The 16,962-nt window shown below is 39.1% G+C and overlaps 1 protein-coding gene across 3 annotated transcripts in view; it reads right to left on the minus strand.

Annotated features, from left to right (window-relative positions):
- Nucleotides 1-330: 330 nt before the first annotated feature.
- Nucleotides 331-16,962, minus strand: part of LOC131439459 (ras-like GTP-binding protein Rho1) — a 46,669-nt gene continuing 30,037 nt past the window's right edge. For all 3 annotated transcript variants that reach the window (XM_058610486.1, XM_058610483.1, XM_058610484.1), the window contains exons 3-5: nucleotides 5,514-5,663; nucleotides 1,126-1,206; nucleotides 331-1,036 (exon numbers count right to left, since the gene is read on the minus strand). In XM_058610486.1, the coding sequence (XP_058466469.1) occupies nucleotides 845-1,036; nucleotides 1,126-1,206; nucleotides 5,514-5,663 (423 nt within the window). In that variant the 3' untranslated portion in view covers nucleotides 331-844. The remainder of the gene's footprint in view (nucleotides 1,037-1,125; nucleotides 1,207-5,513; nucleotides 5,664-16,962) is intronic.

A 16,962-nucleotide genomic window follows, 5' to 3' on the forward strand; every position in this document is an offset into this window, starting at 1 on the left:
TCGTGAGCCAAAACAGTCAAAACTCTATTGGCATCCAATTTCAAACATCACCCGATACTTACCTTGGTATCAATTCCTTGATCACCTCTCCGAACCGATGCAGATATCTCACGAAGTTGGGCGCAAGCCTGTCAGACAAGGCAAAACGAAAGACAATCCATATACAAAGGGAGCGACAGTCAACATCTACTATCTTGTTGGTTGGTTTTCACTTTGGACGTACAGAAAAAAGCCTTTTTTTGCTTCAGACGATTTTCCCTCGGTTTCTCGTATTTCTCAGTAAGTGTTAGTATTATATTTCGCCACCACTTCACATACTTGCTGCTGGTGTGTGTTTGTTTAAAAATCTAGCCTTTTATTTAGACTGTTATCTTCAACATGTTTTTCACTTCCTTCCAAATAATCTTTGTTTCATGTATTCTAAAGTATAATAATAGGAGTTTTATCATTATTAATTAGTAATAAAAACACATCTAATAGATGCCCGCGCGACAAGTAATAAAAAAGTTTGGAGAGGAAAGAATACCGGATTATCTGACGATTTTTTTTGTTTGTTTTACTTTTCGATAAGTTGAATTGGAAAAAAAATGATGCTCACTTTAGCTCTGTTCGTGATTTCTTTCCCTCGCGTAATGAGAGTGTGTATGTTGTTGATTTACTATTGTACGGTAGAGATAGACTCGTTTCTTAGTAGTTGGTTTCCTCTTTCCAGCAGTTTGCTTATCCTGCGCGCTTTCCCTAACACTTCCCTTCCTCTCCGCGAAACGTGTGGCGTGTATGCGTGTCTGTGTGTGTAGGTTGCTTTGTTGCATGTTTCATCCGGTAAGCGGTTACGTTTGCTCTTTTAGAGCAAAACACATTTACTCTTCTTCTTCTTTTTGACCTGTAACGCAGCCCTGGTGGCAGTTTCGAATACCTCGCGTACGCCCTCTTTCGATTTGGCCGAGCACTCCAAATAAGCAAATGCATTTATTTTCTCAGCCATTGCACGTCCTTCCTGTGGCTTCACTGGCTCCTGTTTCATTTTGGCCAATTCCTGTTGGTAGGGAATGCGGTTATTAGCACAGGTTGTATTGTGAGAAATTTTACCCCCGAATCCCGGGGGTCCACAGGACGGGTTTTTACCTTAATTGTGTGGGGATCATTTCTGAGATCTTTTTTGTTGCCAACTAAAATAATGGGTACGTTTGGACAAAAATGTTTAACCTGAAACGAAAACAAAATTATTAATTGAGTGATTATAATTCACAACATGTTCAAAATTGGTTCAGGGTACAAGTAAGCTTTTCCCAATCTCATATCGATTTAGGTAGGCTATCTACAGGGTCTTACAACTCCAGAATCAGAACCAGGGAAAAATTAATTATTGATTGGTAAGATGTGTGAATGTCGACAGATTCATTGTCAACTTCACTGAAAGAAATTCGTAATACTTTTGCGATGCTATAATCCAATCGATATAAAACTTATAATTAGACGGAGCTGCTGGAAAAACACTACGGCACGGAATAACGTAGATATCGGTGGAACAAGCCCATCAAACAGGTAGAATATGTGACACTCGATGGAATCATTTAAACTAAGAATTGACCCACTGGTTTTCTGATTCCATGTCGTAAAAGGTCACAAAATCAGGAGTCAAGGTGCCGATAATTGCATGCCTGCAAAAGTTCTCTACTTTACATCGTGAGCTTTGCATTTGCTGTGCTAAGCAAAACTTTGACGGAGTGCATGTTTCAACTGTTCGCAGTAATTCGTAGAATCTAAATGTTTGTAATCATTCATAGTTTGCTATTGACGTCAAAAGCCAATCTACCAACTATGGAATTAACGAAACAACTATGGAATTAACGGTGCCGTCATAGGCTTGCAAAGTTCGTTCAATCGAGTATCATCTCGATTTGACTTCAACCTTCCTTAAGCCAATTGTTTACTTAGTATTTTATCATATAATTATCATTAGGACTAAAATATGTCAGTTGGTTTAAGGTAGCGCTTCGCCGTGGTCTGGTCGAAGCGAGACAATTCAATGCTTCCTCTTGCTTTGTCGCCGAAATTGCAAACTTCTCCAATACTAACCCGATTCGCGATAAATCAAAAACATACGATTGTAGATCAATGATTTTACTATGTATTTGACGGAAAATATCAGTGCATTTCGATATTTCGTGCGAGTTTTGTTAAACATTTTGTTTTCTTGTCTGTTGACATTGTGTAAGTGCGAAAAAATAAGGAAAAACTCATTTATTTTTACCACTCGCACGAAATCTTTTGATAAAAACGTTTATCAGGCACAATTTATATACGAATCGAAAGAAAAATTAATTATCTAGAATCGTATTTTCTTGGAATTTCTGTTTTCTTCCCCGTTTTCTCACAATTTCGGGTAAAGTGCGTGAAACCCATGGATAGGCAGCGAACTCCACCTGACCATGAAATAAATAAATAAATAAATAAAATTCTTTGGTGTTTTTAACAAAGGTATGATATGTTAAGTTCTGAAGTGCACATTTATCCGATCGATAATGGCTACAGACACAAATCAATCTTAAGTATAAACGTACAACAACAACTATGAACTGAAGAAGGGCAAAGCTTCAACATTTATAGATCAAAAACAATATTGCCGTTCTACGCATAATTGCCCCATATCCAGTGGGATTTACTATGTATATGGGACAGCTAGACTTGGCACGGCAACATATGTCCAAGAGAACTAGTACGTTAAACAGTTATTCAACCCAGTATTCGCTGCTTTCAACAATAATTGCAAGACTAACCCACGTGAAATGCTTCCAGCATGCATACTTGGAAATAGAGTGCTCCCAATAGAGAAACAGTTTTTGCTGCCAGATGTGTTGAAAAATTCATGAAACATCGAGATCTGATGTTATCTCAATAAAAAATTATTCGAAAAAAATTGACGTTAAGACATAGAAAAAAATTCCGTTTTCGATTTTTTATGCATGAAAGGCAGAGCTTAAACTTGTCTCGCATTCTCAATAAAAGAAACCATTCCAACAGTCTCATTTTCATTGTTTTACTGTCTCATTCGTAAATGACCGACACCAGAACAATCGAAGAGAGACGAAGCATTTTCGTTTCTCATCGAAAAAATGAGAGTATAATTGCCAACGTCACTCTTTCTTCTATGACAAGACGAAACCAAACTAACGTCTTCAGGGAGCATCAACAGAATTTCAATTCTCATTCTTTTATCGATGTATTGAAAATCTGTGACGCTTGGCTATAAAAAGCGACTAAAATATGGCAAATGGAAGTAATTACAATCCCAGAACCTCTTTGGAAACAAAAACTACTACAAATTCGAGCACCAACAGGTAAAAGTTATTGTGAAACCTTTTCCTGTCATTTTCAATTCACACAGCTTCACTGCATACTATGGAATTTTCACTGAAAACCTCAAATGACTGAAAGGGCAAATGAAAGAAAGAACACAATTTTGATACTAGTGTTCCGCTTATGTCATTGACTGGACATGAATTTCGTTCTTATAGATTGCAAGCAAAGCTGAGAGTAACAGTAATTTCTTGTCATTTTCGTCCATTTTTAGTCAATGAAAATGACTTTTATTAGCTCTGATGAAAGACATTTTTCTAAGTACCAGGGATTTAATTTTAAAAAATGTCGGGATAACACCAGATCTCGACACTTCGTGAATTTCTAAGACAAAACAAGATAACCGCATAACTTTGAAAATTCGCTTAAAAAAAACGCGTAACTTCGGAAATTCGCTTCAAGAAACCGCGTTACTTCGAAAATTAGCGTAAAAAACCATCGCGTAACTTAGGAAATTCGTGTAAAAAGAAAACGTATAAAAAATCGCGATAAAAAGACCTCAGTGTACTCGTTCTTAGTAGTCTAACTGTCACATATACTCATCGTGAGGAAAGGTTTTTGATTCTTTAGAGCGAGATGAACACAGTTTGTTATAATAAACGGTTGTATGTTGTATAGTCGCAAAGGTGCTGGTGTATACTGTCAAGAAATGAGATTATAGCAATCTCATTGACATTCTATTGTGTTTTGATCCTTGAGACACTTGACCTACTAGCTACTAGAAATGGTAGTGCAAAAGTAAGTCATATATTACTATTATTTTTTGGTCGAATTATGTGCTAATATAGTAATAAAACATTAGCAGAGACCTTAAAATAATTATATCTATAAAAAAATCCGAAATTATGTGTAAAACAATGTAAGCATTCGTTTGGAAAGATTCCTAACAGTGGTTTTACGTTTCCCATCATCTTCAACATATAATACTACATGGAATGAGAAGTCCCGGGCCTAACAAAGAAAAAGTCGATTTTAACCCATCTCCATCGATACACTTGACCCATCGGGTCCTCCAACATTTTTATGCCCTTTGAAAAAAAATTTGTCAAATACTTAGACATAGGCATCCGGTTCTGCAACGACTTCAGTATTCGACGAAAATTTCTTTCTCTGGAGAAACCTTTTCAGGTTTGGAAATAGATGATAGTCGATGGGGGCCAGGTCTGGAGAAAACGGGGGATGGGTAAACCAATCCGTACCGCAAATCATTCAATTTCACCGTTGCTTTTATACATGAATGCGCTGATGCGTCTTTTTCCATAGCTTGATGAAAACTGGAACTCGTCGGACACGATCAGCTGTTATTCAAACACTAGTGGATAGATTTCCATAAATTTTGTATATTGCCATCTAGAGGCCTGTTCTCAACAAAAATTTCAACAACAAAAGAACTTTTCTGTAAGAGGCCGGAAACTTTTCATTCTGTAGTATGATGGAATGATATGATGGATAATATCAATTCATTTGATTCAAATTTCAAAACCTTCGGGTTATAATGGGTTAGGCCGTGGAACTCCAAAGGTATTTTTTTCGATTTGAAACCCGTATGCTAAAATACACTTGAGTTCTCTTCTGACGTATTCGTAGATCTTCTTTACGTTAATCACACTGTAATTTCGGATGTCGAACCAAAATGAAATTCAGAAATTTTTCTATGGGATCCTAAGACATTTCATTCGAATTTACGTATGTGAAATTCGATTTTCCTTTGAAAACATCACACCGTAACTCCGGAACCGGAAGTAGGATCTGATTCGAATTCAGGAATTCATTTGAATCTAAGTTTATGAAAATAAGTCAAGCCATCTCCAAGAAAAGTTAGGATGCGTTTTTTTCTTATTTGTCAACTATCGTACAATTTGGTTCGGCACGTCAGTAAGGAAAGGTTGCAGCTCAAGTAGACTTGAAAGTTTACGTCTGCTTAGCGGTTTACGTTGAACTGCAAAGTGGTTTAGTAGTGCAATGAAAGCAGTTATGAATTGACGAATCGAAGACGAAACGTAAAGTAAACTGTCCGACTATTTCTTTGTTGTTACGTTACATAAGGCAAGCTTCAATCAGATTGCTACATCACATGTACTCGAAAACTTCAGCAATTTCAATTGCTTACACTTCACAACAGCGTTCCGTCCAAAGTTACATCCATTTCTTACCTCAGGGGTCCATTTTTCGGGTATATTTTCCAGTGAATCAGGCGAATCGACGGAGAAGCACATTAGTATAACGTCGGTATCTGGGTAGCTCAGCGGCCTGAGCCGGTCGTAATCCTCCTGACCTGCCGTGTCCCATAACGCTAGCTCGACCTAAAATGTACGAAAAAATAAAATAATAAACGATTCATTAGTAATTGTTTGTGGCAAGCAAATTAATTACATTCTTAAAATCCTATGTCATCTATGATCAATATTTACCAGCGAAAAGAGAAAAAATAAATGCAAATCATAAACCGAATCCGAACCTCACATTTACAACCATCATTAAATACCCGAGCTTAGATCATCATACCCCAGTACGTGTGCTTCGAAGTTTCGAGATAACTAATTGCTCGGTTGGTTGGCTGTGTATTTGCAGTGAACTGTCAGTGAATCACACGAGCAAAAGAACGAACAAACTCCGCTGGGCCATGATATCTTAGGCAAACAAAAGATAACATTATTGGTCCACGAGTAGTCCAGAGGCCATCAGCCAATTCGGTAATTTTTCTTATCTAATTACCTTTTTTCCCCGTCTCACTGCAGTGATGATAATTTCATTCCAATGACAAACCCTCTGGCAGTGGCAAAGTCCATCGATCCCTACGAACAGCCAGTCGAAACTTACATCTACATGCACACTGCAATAGTGAAACTATTCTGAACAATCAGACACTGGTCTGAGAGCCGATGGAGATCCGTTATCAAATCACAATCGCGCTCGGTTCGGTTTGGTTAGCCATAGTTGACTCATATTCGGAGAAGCGAGTCACACACACACCCACAGTCCGCAGCCTAACTACTCCGGTCGGTAGAAACCGTTTTGACAAAGCTAGGATATAAATTCTGCACAATTCCCTTACTGATTTCTCATCTATGTATTATGCTGTTCATTACGAGTCGGGGTTTTTCACCGAGAACCATGACAATGTTTTAGTTACGATATAAAAAAGCGATAGTAAAAAAATGAAACAACCACGGCTATGTCCGACCGGCGGCTGGAATGTTTTGACTTTTAGTCCTTCCGCTGAATTGCAGTGAAATGCTTATCCGAGCGCAGGGATTCACTCTAGGATGATGTGACGAGACTGATAAAGGTTGAGAGTCTGCCGACGATTTGAATATTGAGAAAAGCTTAAATATACTCATTCAACATATTTTTAATTTCAAAAGGCTTTATGTTCTTATGTGTTATGTGCCGCTATGTGCTAATATAAATTAAAGGCTTCTAGATTAAGCACTTTCTTACGGCAGATAGATTTGGCTACGTTGCCCACTTGAACACTGACACGGTAGAACTGAGGCCAATGTTGTAATTGTTGGTTAGATTTTCACTTCATCAGGTCAGTTTTTTTAGCAGAATCGTTCTTGCATTAGAGAAACCTTGACTGACTTCGTGGTGCAATACGGGAAAGGTCGTCCATATACATCTTTGAGTGATAATTCTGGTTTAGTACATTACCTGCGAACGTTTAATTCAACGGAAACCTTTTTTATCTCTCGAAATGTGTGTGAAGCTTTGCTTTGAGTTATGTTTGATTTGACGTTTGAATGTGAACAATGATATGGGGCAGATGTTAGTTCGTACCGTTCGTTCATTTGAAACTTGAATCTGACTAAAAAATGGTTACAAATTCAATATTTAAAATATTGTCTATCGCTAATCACTACATTATACTATATTTCTGACAATTCACCGATACCCTTTTCAAAAGTTCGACCGTTTTGGCCGTAATAAACGAATCGATTCATTTGTTTACATTATCATAATTGGAATAGTACTGGTCAGTCAGACCAAGCTGCATCGATCAGAACAAATAATAATCGGAAGGAGTAATGTCTGGGCTATACAACGGGTAAGGTAGAACTTCCCATTTGAGTAATTCTCAGAATGTTTTACGGGCTGTGTAATATGTGGACAATTATTGTCATGTAGCAAAATTACTTTGCCGTGTCTATCGGTGGATTAGTCGCCGTTTGTCTTGCAATGTTCGACTCAAACGTATCAATTGTCGTTGGCAGTCCTCTCTGGTGATCCTTTCACTCGGTGCCATGAATATTCTTCTTAACAGGCGTCGATGATGTTTGGCCGGGGGCATCCACACGTTGTCCGCGTTTTGGATTATCGTAATGAACCCACTTTTCATCGCTAGTAACAATTCGATGGAAACAACTTTTTCTTTTGTACTGTTGAAGCAGTTGTGCGCACGTGAATAAACGGAGTTCGACGTGCCTTGGATTCAATTCATACGGCACCTAATTACCTATCATTTCCATTGCTTTCAAACGTTGACAAATGGCTGGCTGAGTAACTTCGATTTGATTTTGCAAGCGTTGGCGACGGATATTGATCGCAATTCTTCATCTTCAAACTTTGGTGGTGCTCCTGCTCTTTCTTCATCTGTCAACTCGAAATGGCAACTTCTGAACCGGGCAAATCCACTTCCGACACGTTTGCTTAGCTGGAGTATTCTCACCATACGCTTTCACTCAAATACGATGACTTTCGGCGGCTATTTTCTTTATTCGCCACAATACTGAAAACAGTATTGTTATTGAGCCATACTGATTCTGAAATGGTATGACTGTAGCTTTCCAATGCATATTACGACCTATTTTCGCTGTTTCCAACGAATAGTCGTTTCTTTGACGTAGATACATCTTACTTTACTATCATTTGACTCCAAATTCAGTATCTAGTTCAAGATACAAATTTCACTTCCAGGATTCAGGCTTGGTAACCAATTCCAGTTCCAGAATGCAGTTCCAGACTCCGAATCCAGTACTCAGTTCCAGAATCCAGGATCAGAATTCATTTCCAGTTTTAGACTCCAGATCTATACCTAAGTTTTCAGAATACAGGTCCATAGATCAGTTTCAAAATCCAAGTTTGGCATTCGATTCCAGGTCCAGAATTGAGTTCTAGAATCCATGTCAGTTCAAGAATACAGATTAAGAATTAAGTTTCAGTTCCAGAATCCGGGATTAGAATTCAATTCCAGAATTTAAAACCTGAATTCTGTTTTAGAATCCAGGTTGGAATTCAGTTCCAGGACCGGAATTAAGTCCATAATCCAGGTCCACAATTCAGTTCCAGGCTCAGAGATCTGTTCCTGAATCAAGTTCCAACATTCAGTTTCAGAACCTTAAAAAATAATTCAGTTCTAGTTTTAGAATCCGGGGTCAGAATTCAGTTCTATAATTTAAGTCCAGAGTTCAGTTTCAGAATCCAGGTTAAATTTTCAGCTCTATAAATCTGTTCTTGAATCTAGATCCAGTATTATATTTTAGAATACTGATTCAGAATTAAATTCTACAATCCAGCTTCACGATTCAGATATAGAATACAGATACAGACTTCAGTTTCAGAATCCAGTGAATCAACTCAGTTCCAGAATCCAAATACGAAATTAAATTCCAAAATCCTAGCTCGTAATTGAATTCCAGGCTCAGAATTCTGTTCCTGAATCCAGTTCCAACATTCAATTTCATAGTCCTATAAAATAATTTGGTTCCAGTTTTAGAACCCGGGGTCAGAATTCAGTTCTATAATCTAGGTACAGAGTTAAGTTTCAGAATCCAGGTCAAGATTTCAGCTCCACATATCAATTCTAGAATTCGGATCCAGCATTCAGTTCCAGAACACAGGTTCAGATTCAAATTCTAGAATTCAGCTCCACGATTCAGATCCACAATCCAGATACAGACTTCAGTTTCAGAATCCTGGGCCACAACTCAGTTCCAGAAACTAGGATATAAATTCAATTCCAGATCCAGAATCAAGTTCCAAAATCCTAGCTCGTAAATGAATTCCAGGCTCAGAATTCTGTTCCTGAACCTAGCTCCAACATTCAATTTCAGAATCGTATAAAATAATTCGGTTCCGGTTATAGAACCCGGGGTCAGAATTCAGTTCTATAATCTAGGTCCAGAGTTTATTTCCAGAATCCAGCCTTGGAATTCGATTCTTGGTCCAGAGTTCACTTCCAGAATCCGGATCCAGCATTCCGTTCCAGAATCTGGACTCAGTATTAAGCTCCAGAATCCATCTACACGATTCAGATCCAGAATCTAAGTCCAGAATTGGACTTCAGAATTCCATAATAATTGTAAGAACACTGAGATCTCTTTTTACACGGTTTGTTTACACGGATTTCCGAAGTTACGCGGTTTTTTACGCGAGTTTTCGAACTTATCCGATTCTCTTGTTTTGTCTTAAAAATACATGAAACGTTAAGATTTGGTGTTATACGGAAAACATTTTTTAAGATCATCCGCTCTGACACTTTTTGATATTCTTCAAAAAAACATTTTTTTGGTTCACATATCTCGTCGTTTCATGCTTTTCTAAGACATTTAGCATCAAAAAAATATTTTCGATTTCGGAAAACTCAAAGTCCCAAAGTCGATTTTTTTCTGAGATTACACCAGATCTCGACGTTTCTTGCATATCGCGTAAAAAGAGACCTGAGGTCGTAATGAAAATTCTGTACAGAAGTTATGGTATTTTTACGTTTCGCCTTCGGCTCATCAGTGCGTTAGCAGATTATGTGGAACTGCTAATGCCACTAAACGGTTCAACACACATTACTAAGCAGTCGAAAAGTTAATACTATTTGCACTAAAGGTTTGATATTTTCTTCTATTGTAATGCTACTGTGAGTATTAATGCAATGCACATTCGACAAATTTTGCACTAGCAACCTACTCAATTCCAGCGTTGAAAAATGCAGCACCACAAGTACTGGATCGTGAGATTACATTGAATTTACACTACACATTCCAAATTTCCTCCCAGTTCCGGTATCCTTTATGGTTCAAGGTTGCTTTATATTGCTCGCTGGCTCCCGTCTGTGCCCTTGCATCTAACGCAACTGAATGATGAAGCTTCCAGTCGAATTAGATTACCAGGATTGAGGAAATCTAACGGAAATTTGAGAGATACGCTGTTGCGGTTGGCCAGGAACCGCTCCAACGCAGCCAACAACGGCATATGAGAACCGTTTGCCAGCCTTTAGAATTGAGAAAAAAAATATTAGCTTGTGAAATTTCCGCTGCAAAGTTAACTATGAGTGTTACTGACTACCTTGTTCTACTCGTACGTTCAAATTTGTTTGCTTTCGAGCGAACTCTTCGACAACGTAATTTCCTGCTCTTGGAGACTGGTAATACAGTTTATGGACAGTATGTGCAGTTTAAATCAATTTGTCCACGGTTCAAAGCAAATAACTTCGACATCGCTCTGCTACGTGCATCGACAGCAACATAAAAGGGCTTCCTTTTTCCAACAAACAACCAATCAAAACCGGTTCTGCCAATGTGATTTTCTAGGTGTTGCATGCGTTACCGGGGATCCTTCTCCGAAAACAACAGTGCCGCCGCTTCGATATCAACCATTACTGCTGGGTTATTTTGTTTTCCTTTTCCACTCAATCAAGCAATTTTCTCCGCTTCTCCACCTCTCGTCATCGTCGTCGGCCGTAGGTCTAGCGATGAAAACAACAGAGAAGCTAGTGACGGTTGTTCGCGCGAATGGGTGGGAAAAACTTTGCTCTTTCCTGACTCTATTTCTCGACCCCCATCCTCTGAACGACAACGGCAGCAGAGATGATGTCAGCACGGCACAGGTCAAGTAAAGTTTGACGGATGGACAGGTGCAAAGGTGCCTTGATGCTGCCGGCAGCTGTATGCGTTGAAGCTTCGCTTGGCATTACTCATGCTTCGTCATTTGTTTTGCGATCATTCAAAGTTTTTCAAAATTTTTGACGGAAGTTTTTTTTTCGTGGCAGAATAATCAACCAAGTGGTTTTTCAATGCAGCCCCCCAGCAGGGGGTTTCCTGAGTTTCCACCTCACTGCGTCATTATCAGTCGAGCCTTGACCTAATTCACGGTTTTCTCTTCCTCCGGGTGTTTCGATAGATTTATTTAATTGTCGTGCGAGAGAGAGAGAGAGTGAGCATGTGAAAGGTATCAAATGTATCGTAACCGAATGCTTCCCCGTGCTTAGAACTACTCGAAGCGATATCAATCCGATTGCCGTTAGCAGCAACCGAAGATAAGGTCCATTTAATCAGCACTCATTTTCGTAGCCAACAAGCAAGGAAAAAGTGACAATCGCTGCTGGCGCAGCAATCTCCAGCAGACCATGATTTCATGGCTTTATTTAAAGCCTTATCGGAATGTTGTTTATTTACTCCGCACTCGTGTGATGGGTGTGTGATTTGAAGTGTGGCGCGGTCTCCACCACTCCTCGGGGAAGCTAACAACAATGGTCCCTATGATTCCAATTCCGAGAAAATGAATGATGACGCATGGGTTGAATTGTTAATGGATTCAGTTCTGACGTACAGTATTTTTCCTGTTTGTTCGGTCACGGATGATATTTTCACAACGACTTCAACATATGTGGCAGATTTCTATAAGTGAAACAAATTGTTATTATAGTTCTCAAAATTCAGTACCTGTGAGTAGATGGAGTACACATATGGCTTCCGAAGAAATATGAAACCTAGTTTAGTATCACAATGCTTTGCCTACACAATCACGGACAATCATAAACAAATGACATGAAATACTCCACTTCACTGAGACACAGCATTGCACGGTCGTAAATGATCGCTTGTATGTTTTCCGTTAAATTGAATACCACACAAGCATCTCTGTCTCTCTAAGCTTGTACTTTGATGAGTTTGCTTCACGCTCATTGATTCGATTTTGTCCGCGTAAAAAAGTATGCGAACTCAATTCAGACATTAGCGAAATGCGCCAATTGGTCCAGTAACAACAGACACAAAACAGAAAATTTATTCCTCATAAAAATTCAAATCAAAATTTACTACACTCGAAATGGTGCACAGTAATTCTATAAGAGTTTGTTGGATCTCCTCGTTTATTTATTAGCTCTCTCTGACTGTTAAGCAATGTCCTGGCATTACATTCCTTTTGTGGAATTTAGCCTTTCTGTTTCAACAGACTTCGCAGCCGATTTTTAGTGTACAGAATCATTGCATGGCTAGTACTATGTATCCTACTGACACTAAGAATCCTTCCAGGTCGGGGCTCGAACATACGACAACTGGCTTGTAAGACCAGCGACCTATGCATTGAACCGCCAACCCCTCTCTGACTGTTGTCTACATGAAATAGAACCGTTAACTTAACTGAACGGAATGATGGTTCTTCAAACTCGTGTAACTACTCGACGGTCGTGAAGGCTCGAATCATTGCAGTTATTGGTTCGAAATACCCAAAAGTAGTGCGATGAAGACGTGGCTTAAGCAAAGTACTACTGCGAAGAATTCTCGGGGGAACTCGAAAATTTAACAACCGGATGTTGGATCTTTGCTTTTCAAGTAGAGAAGCACCAAAGATTAGTGCTTCACCGTTCCCTCTGGTGAGTTCTGTTCGTCATCATCATCTGCTATAATTTTAGTAGAACCGACTACACCAATATGACCGACTTCTTGACGCAAATCGACTGGGATGAAGTTCTCAACAACGATGATGTCAATGCTGCTGTGCAGACGTTCTCTAATGTTATGAGCTACGCAATCGAATACTATGTACCGAAACGATCGAGACGGCAGACCCGGCATCCACCATGGCTGACTGCGGAAGTGAGACATTTGAAAACGACCAAAAGAGCCGCTCTAAAGAGGTACTCTAAACATGGAGGATTTTCCCTGCATAATCACTACATGCAGATAAATTAGTTGTACAAGAAAACCGTTAAGCGCTGCCATGTCAACTACTTGAACAACGTACAACGAAAGCTGAAATCAAATCCAAGGAATTTCTGGAAACATGTGAATGAGCAGAGGAAAGAATTCGGATTACCCACGTCAATGATCGTACTGGTTCGTGCACACAGGAAATCTGCCAGATGTTTGAGGAACAGTTTTCTAGGGTTTTATCAAATGAAATTCTGACTCGGACGGCAATCGTAGGAATGAAAGCCTCAAATTCTCCAGGCCCTGAAGGAATACCGGCAGTTATTCTTAAAAAGTGCTCGTGTGGAGTAATCGCTCCCCAAATCTGCAAATTATTTCGAATGCCTCTCGCCACAGAAGTTTTCCCCAATTTATGGAAAGCTTCCTTTATATTCCCAGTCAACAGAAAAGGCGATAAAAAGGATATAAACAACTACCGCGGTATTACTTCCCTCAGCGCTATACCAAAGCTGTTCGAAAAGGTTATACTGACACCAATTTTCAATCACTGCAAGCAATATATTGTCGATACTCAACACGGTTTCATGCCTAACCGCTCAACAACCACAAACTTACTATCGTTTTTGTCTTGTGTGATTGATGCAATGTCTAACGGTTTACAAACGGACGTTATCTATACAGATCTATCCTCCGCTTTCGATATTATCAACCACGACATCACGGTTGCTAAGTTGGACAGACTTGGATTCAGTTCGAACATTCTTCGTTGGTTGCAGTCGTATCTTAGGAATCGTCGTTTAGCAGTTGAAATTGATGATCATACTTCCGGAGAGTTCCTCGCATACTCCGGAATACCACAGGGAAGTCATCTCGGACAGTTAATATTTTTACTGTACTTCAATGATGTCAATTTTGCCTTGGAAGGTCCTCGCTTATCGTTTGCTGATGATGTCAAGATCTATCACATCATCCGAAACTTAGAAGACGCAGCCTTTCTCCAGCGGAAATTGTTAATCTTCGCAGATTGGTGTAAAGTTAACCGTTGATTATAATTCCAGACAACTGCTCGACCATTACGTTCACAAGGAGAAAAATGCCATTGCATGTCGAATATTTTCTGGATGGATCCTTGATTGGAAGATCGACTAGCGTTAAGGATCTTGGCGTCCATCTTGATGAACAACTTACATTCAAGCATCACATCAGTTATATTCTAGCTAAAGCTTCCCGTAGCTTAGGATTCTTAATGAGAATGACTAAGCACTTTACAGACATACACTGTCTAAAATCGCTTTACTGCTCGCTTGTTCGTTCAACTCTCGAATATTGCTCGGCAGTTTGGAACCCATGCTACCTGAACGGTGCTCATAGAATTGAGGGAATACAGCGCAGATTTGTTCGATTCGCTCTTCGCCGATTGCCGTGGACCGATCCTTATCAACTGCCTAGTTATGAAAGTCGCGGGTTATTAATCGGCCTGGACACATTACAAGTGCGAATTATCACGCGCTTTAATAATAGCAGATATATTCAATGGTAGGATCGACTGTCCCGTTTTGCTCAACGAAGTTAATATTAATGTGCGACCCAGAGTTCTCCGCAACAGTGCTTTTCTTCGACTTCCTATACTGCCCATACTTGCATATCAGTCCCATATGGAAAATTGGCATGTCGAGAAAAAGACGATTATAATTTTATTTTCGAATTTTTTGATTTATTGTGCTACCTAATGCTAAATCGTGGTATTATTACATGTAATATCGGTACTACACCTTTGCTATTATAATATTGCAACAAATGCAATTATTGATATTAGCACTGAATGGGACTGATATGCGGGTACTTTGCATATGGGACAGACATAAGTTGATATTTTTTCACATTTTTCTGAACAAACCATAAACTTTTATTGCAATTTCTGAGAGTATATTAAGAATAGATTGCATTCCTGAAGCTAACTCAATATTGGCGAAAATCGATATGGGACTGATATGCGAGTATGGGCAGTATACGACGTACCAACTATGGCGCAAACGGTTCTATTATTGGTTTACAGAGATCGTTCAACCGTGTTTCATCTGGGTATTATTTTAATGTGTCACGAAGCAGAATACGTGCAAATTTTCTGAATATTATTAGGAATTATCATTAGGACCAAATTGTGTCTGTTGATTGTAAATAAATAAATGATCTCAGAGCAGTTCAACATAATCTGCTTACGCACTGATGGACCTAAGCCGAAACGTAAAAATACCAGATTCTCTTTGTTTACACTGAGGTCTTTTTTTACACGGGGGATACGCACCGCATAAAAAAACGCGCAACTTCGGAAATCCGTGTACAAAACCGCAAAACTAAAGAATTTGTTTGAGGCCAAATGTCATAGAAATGCATGAAACGTCCAGATCTGGTGTAATCTCATCGTTTTAAATGACCGCCGTCGTGACCGTTTTTAACGCCTCATCGTTTTTAATGACCTGCTGTCCGACCTCGCTGCCGCTCGTTTGGACTAAACTGAGGGATAGCCCCTAGCTTTGGGTAATCCGGGCAAACGCCCGCAACTAGACAGAGGTGATTTCTGCGGGGCTTGAAATAAGCATTATTGTCTTGAAAATTACAGTTAATGAGCATTTCCGAAATTTTATGGAAGTTAGTTCGTTCTGGAAAATTATTTTCGTGCGACTGGTGCATTATAGTAGATGTCTTTCTGGTAAAAGATCTGTTCCGGTAAACGGCATTCTGAGGAATGTTATATCTGGGAAATGAATTCTAGGAAATGGTTTTCTGGGGAATAGTACACAACCGCCCCTGAGGTTGTTCGACCCAATGGTGTGGAACAAGACAACCAAAATGTCTAATGATCGACATTTTCAATCAAACAGCTCAATCAATCGTCACACTTTTAAATCGGCAATTGCACGAGAGTCTGCTTGTGGCATTTTCGTTTTTAACGGTGGCACTTCACCGGTGTAAGGAAGAAAAGGATGCCTTGATTACACTGCCGGAGAATCTTTTCATTATCAGTTGATCAGTGAAATTTAAATCACATCGATCTATATCGGTACCAGTGCGGGTAAATTTCATTTTCAATCGAATAATTTAAGATGAAAATGAAATTTATGGCCGCTGACCGTCAGCATATCCCTACTAATTCATTTGACTTCTGCTGCCATTTTCAAGTGAAGCTCCCAGAATTCATCGTCAGTTGAATAATCGTACCTAGTCATTTGAAGTTTTGCTTACTCAATTTCGAACGAATAGAATTATAAATGGAGTAAAGTGTTAAAAATGAAAACTTAAGGAGGAAACAATTAATTTATGTGTACTCTGTGATTGATATTTCAGCTATCTGATTAGTCTTTCATCTATTATCTTGAACCAATTCGAATGTTTGCATGAACCTTATTTGAAGGCCGCTCTCACACTATTGAAAGAGATATTTTGTTACTTCAAGAGATCAACTGACGGTGGTTAAACTAAGCCTCGATTGAAGAGAAACGAGTGATGACTGAATGCTGCCCGTTCGGGCCGTCAGCAAACATTGTGTGTGTCATAGAAAGAAGTTTACTGCATCAGAGAGATCGTCAATGTGTTCCACATTCAGTTTCAATTGAATTGAATGAAGTTTTACAGCACTGATCGGTACTGATCTTCCGTCACACAATGGGTAGTGAGTTAGAGCTAAAATGATTCTTGATTTACGTAAGTTCAATCATTGGATGATTCGATAAGCTGTGAT

The sequence above is a fragment of the Malaya genurostris genome, chromosome 3 (genome assembly GCF_030247185.1).
Source record: "Malaya genurostris strain Urasoe2022 chromosome 3, Malgen_1.1, whole genome shotgun sequence".
In the NCBI taxonomy this organism is placed as follows: domain Eukaryota; kingdom Metazoa; phylum Arthropoda; class Insecta; order Diptera; family Culicidae; genus Malaya; species Malaya genurostris.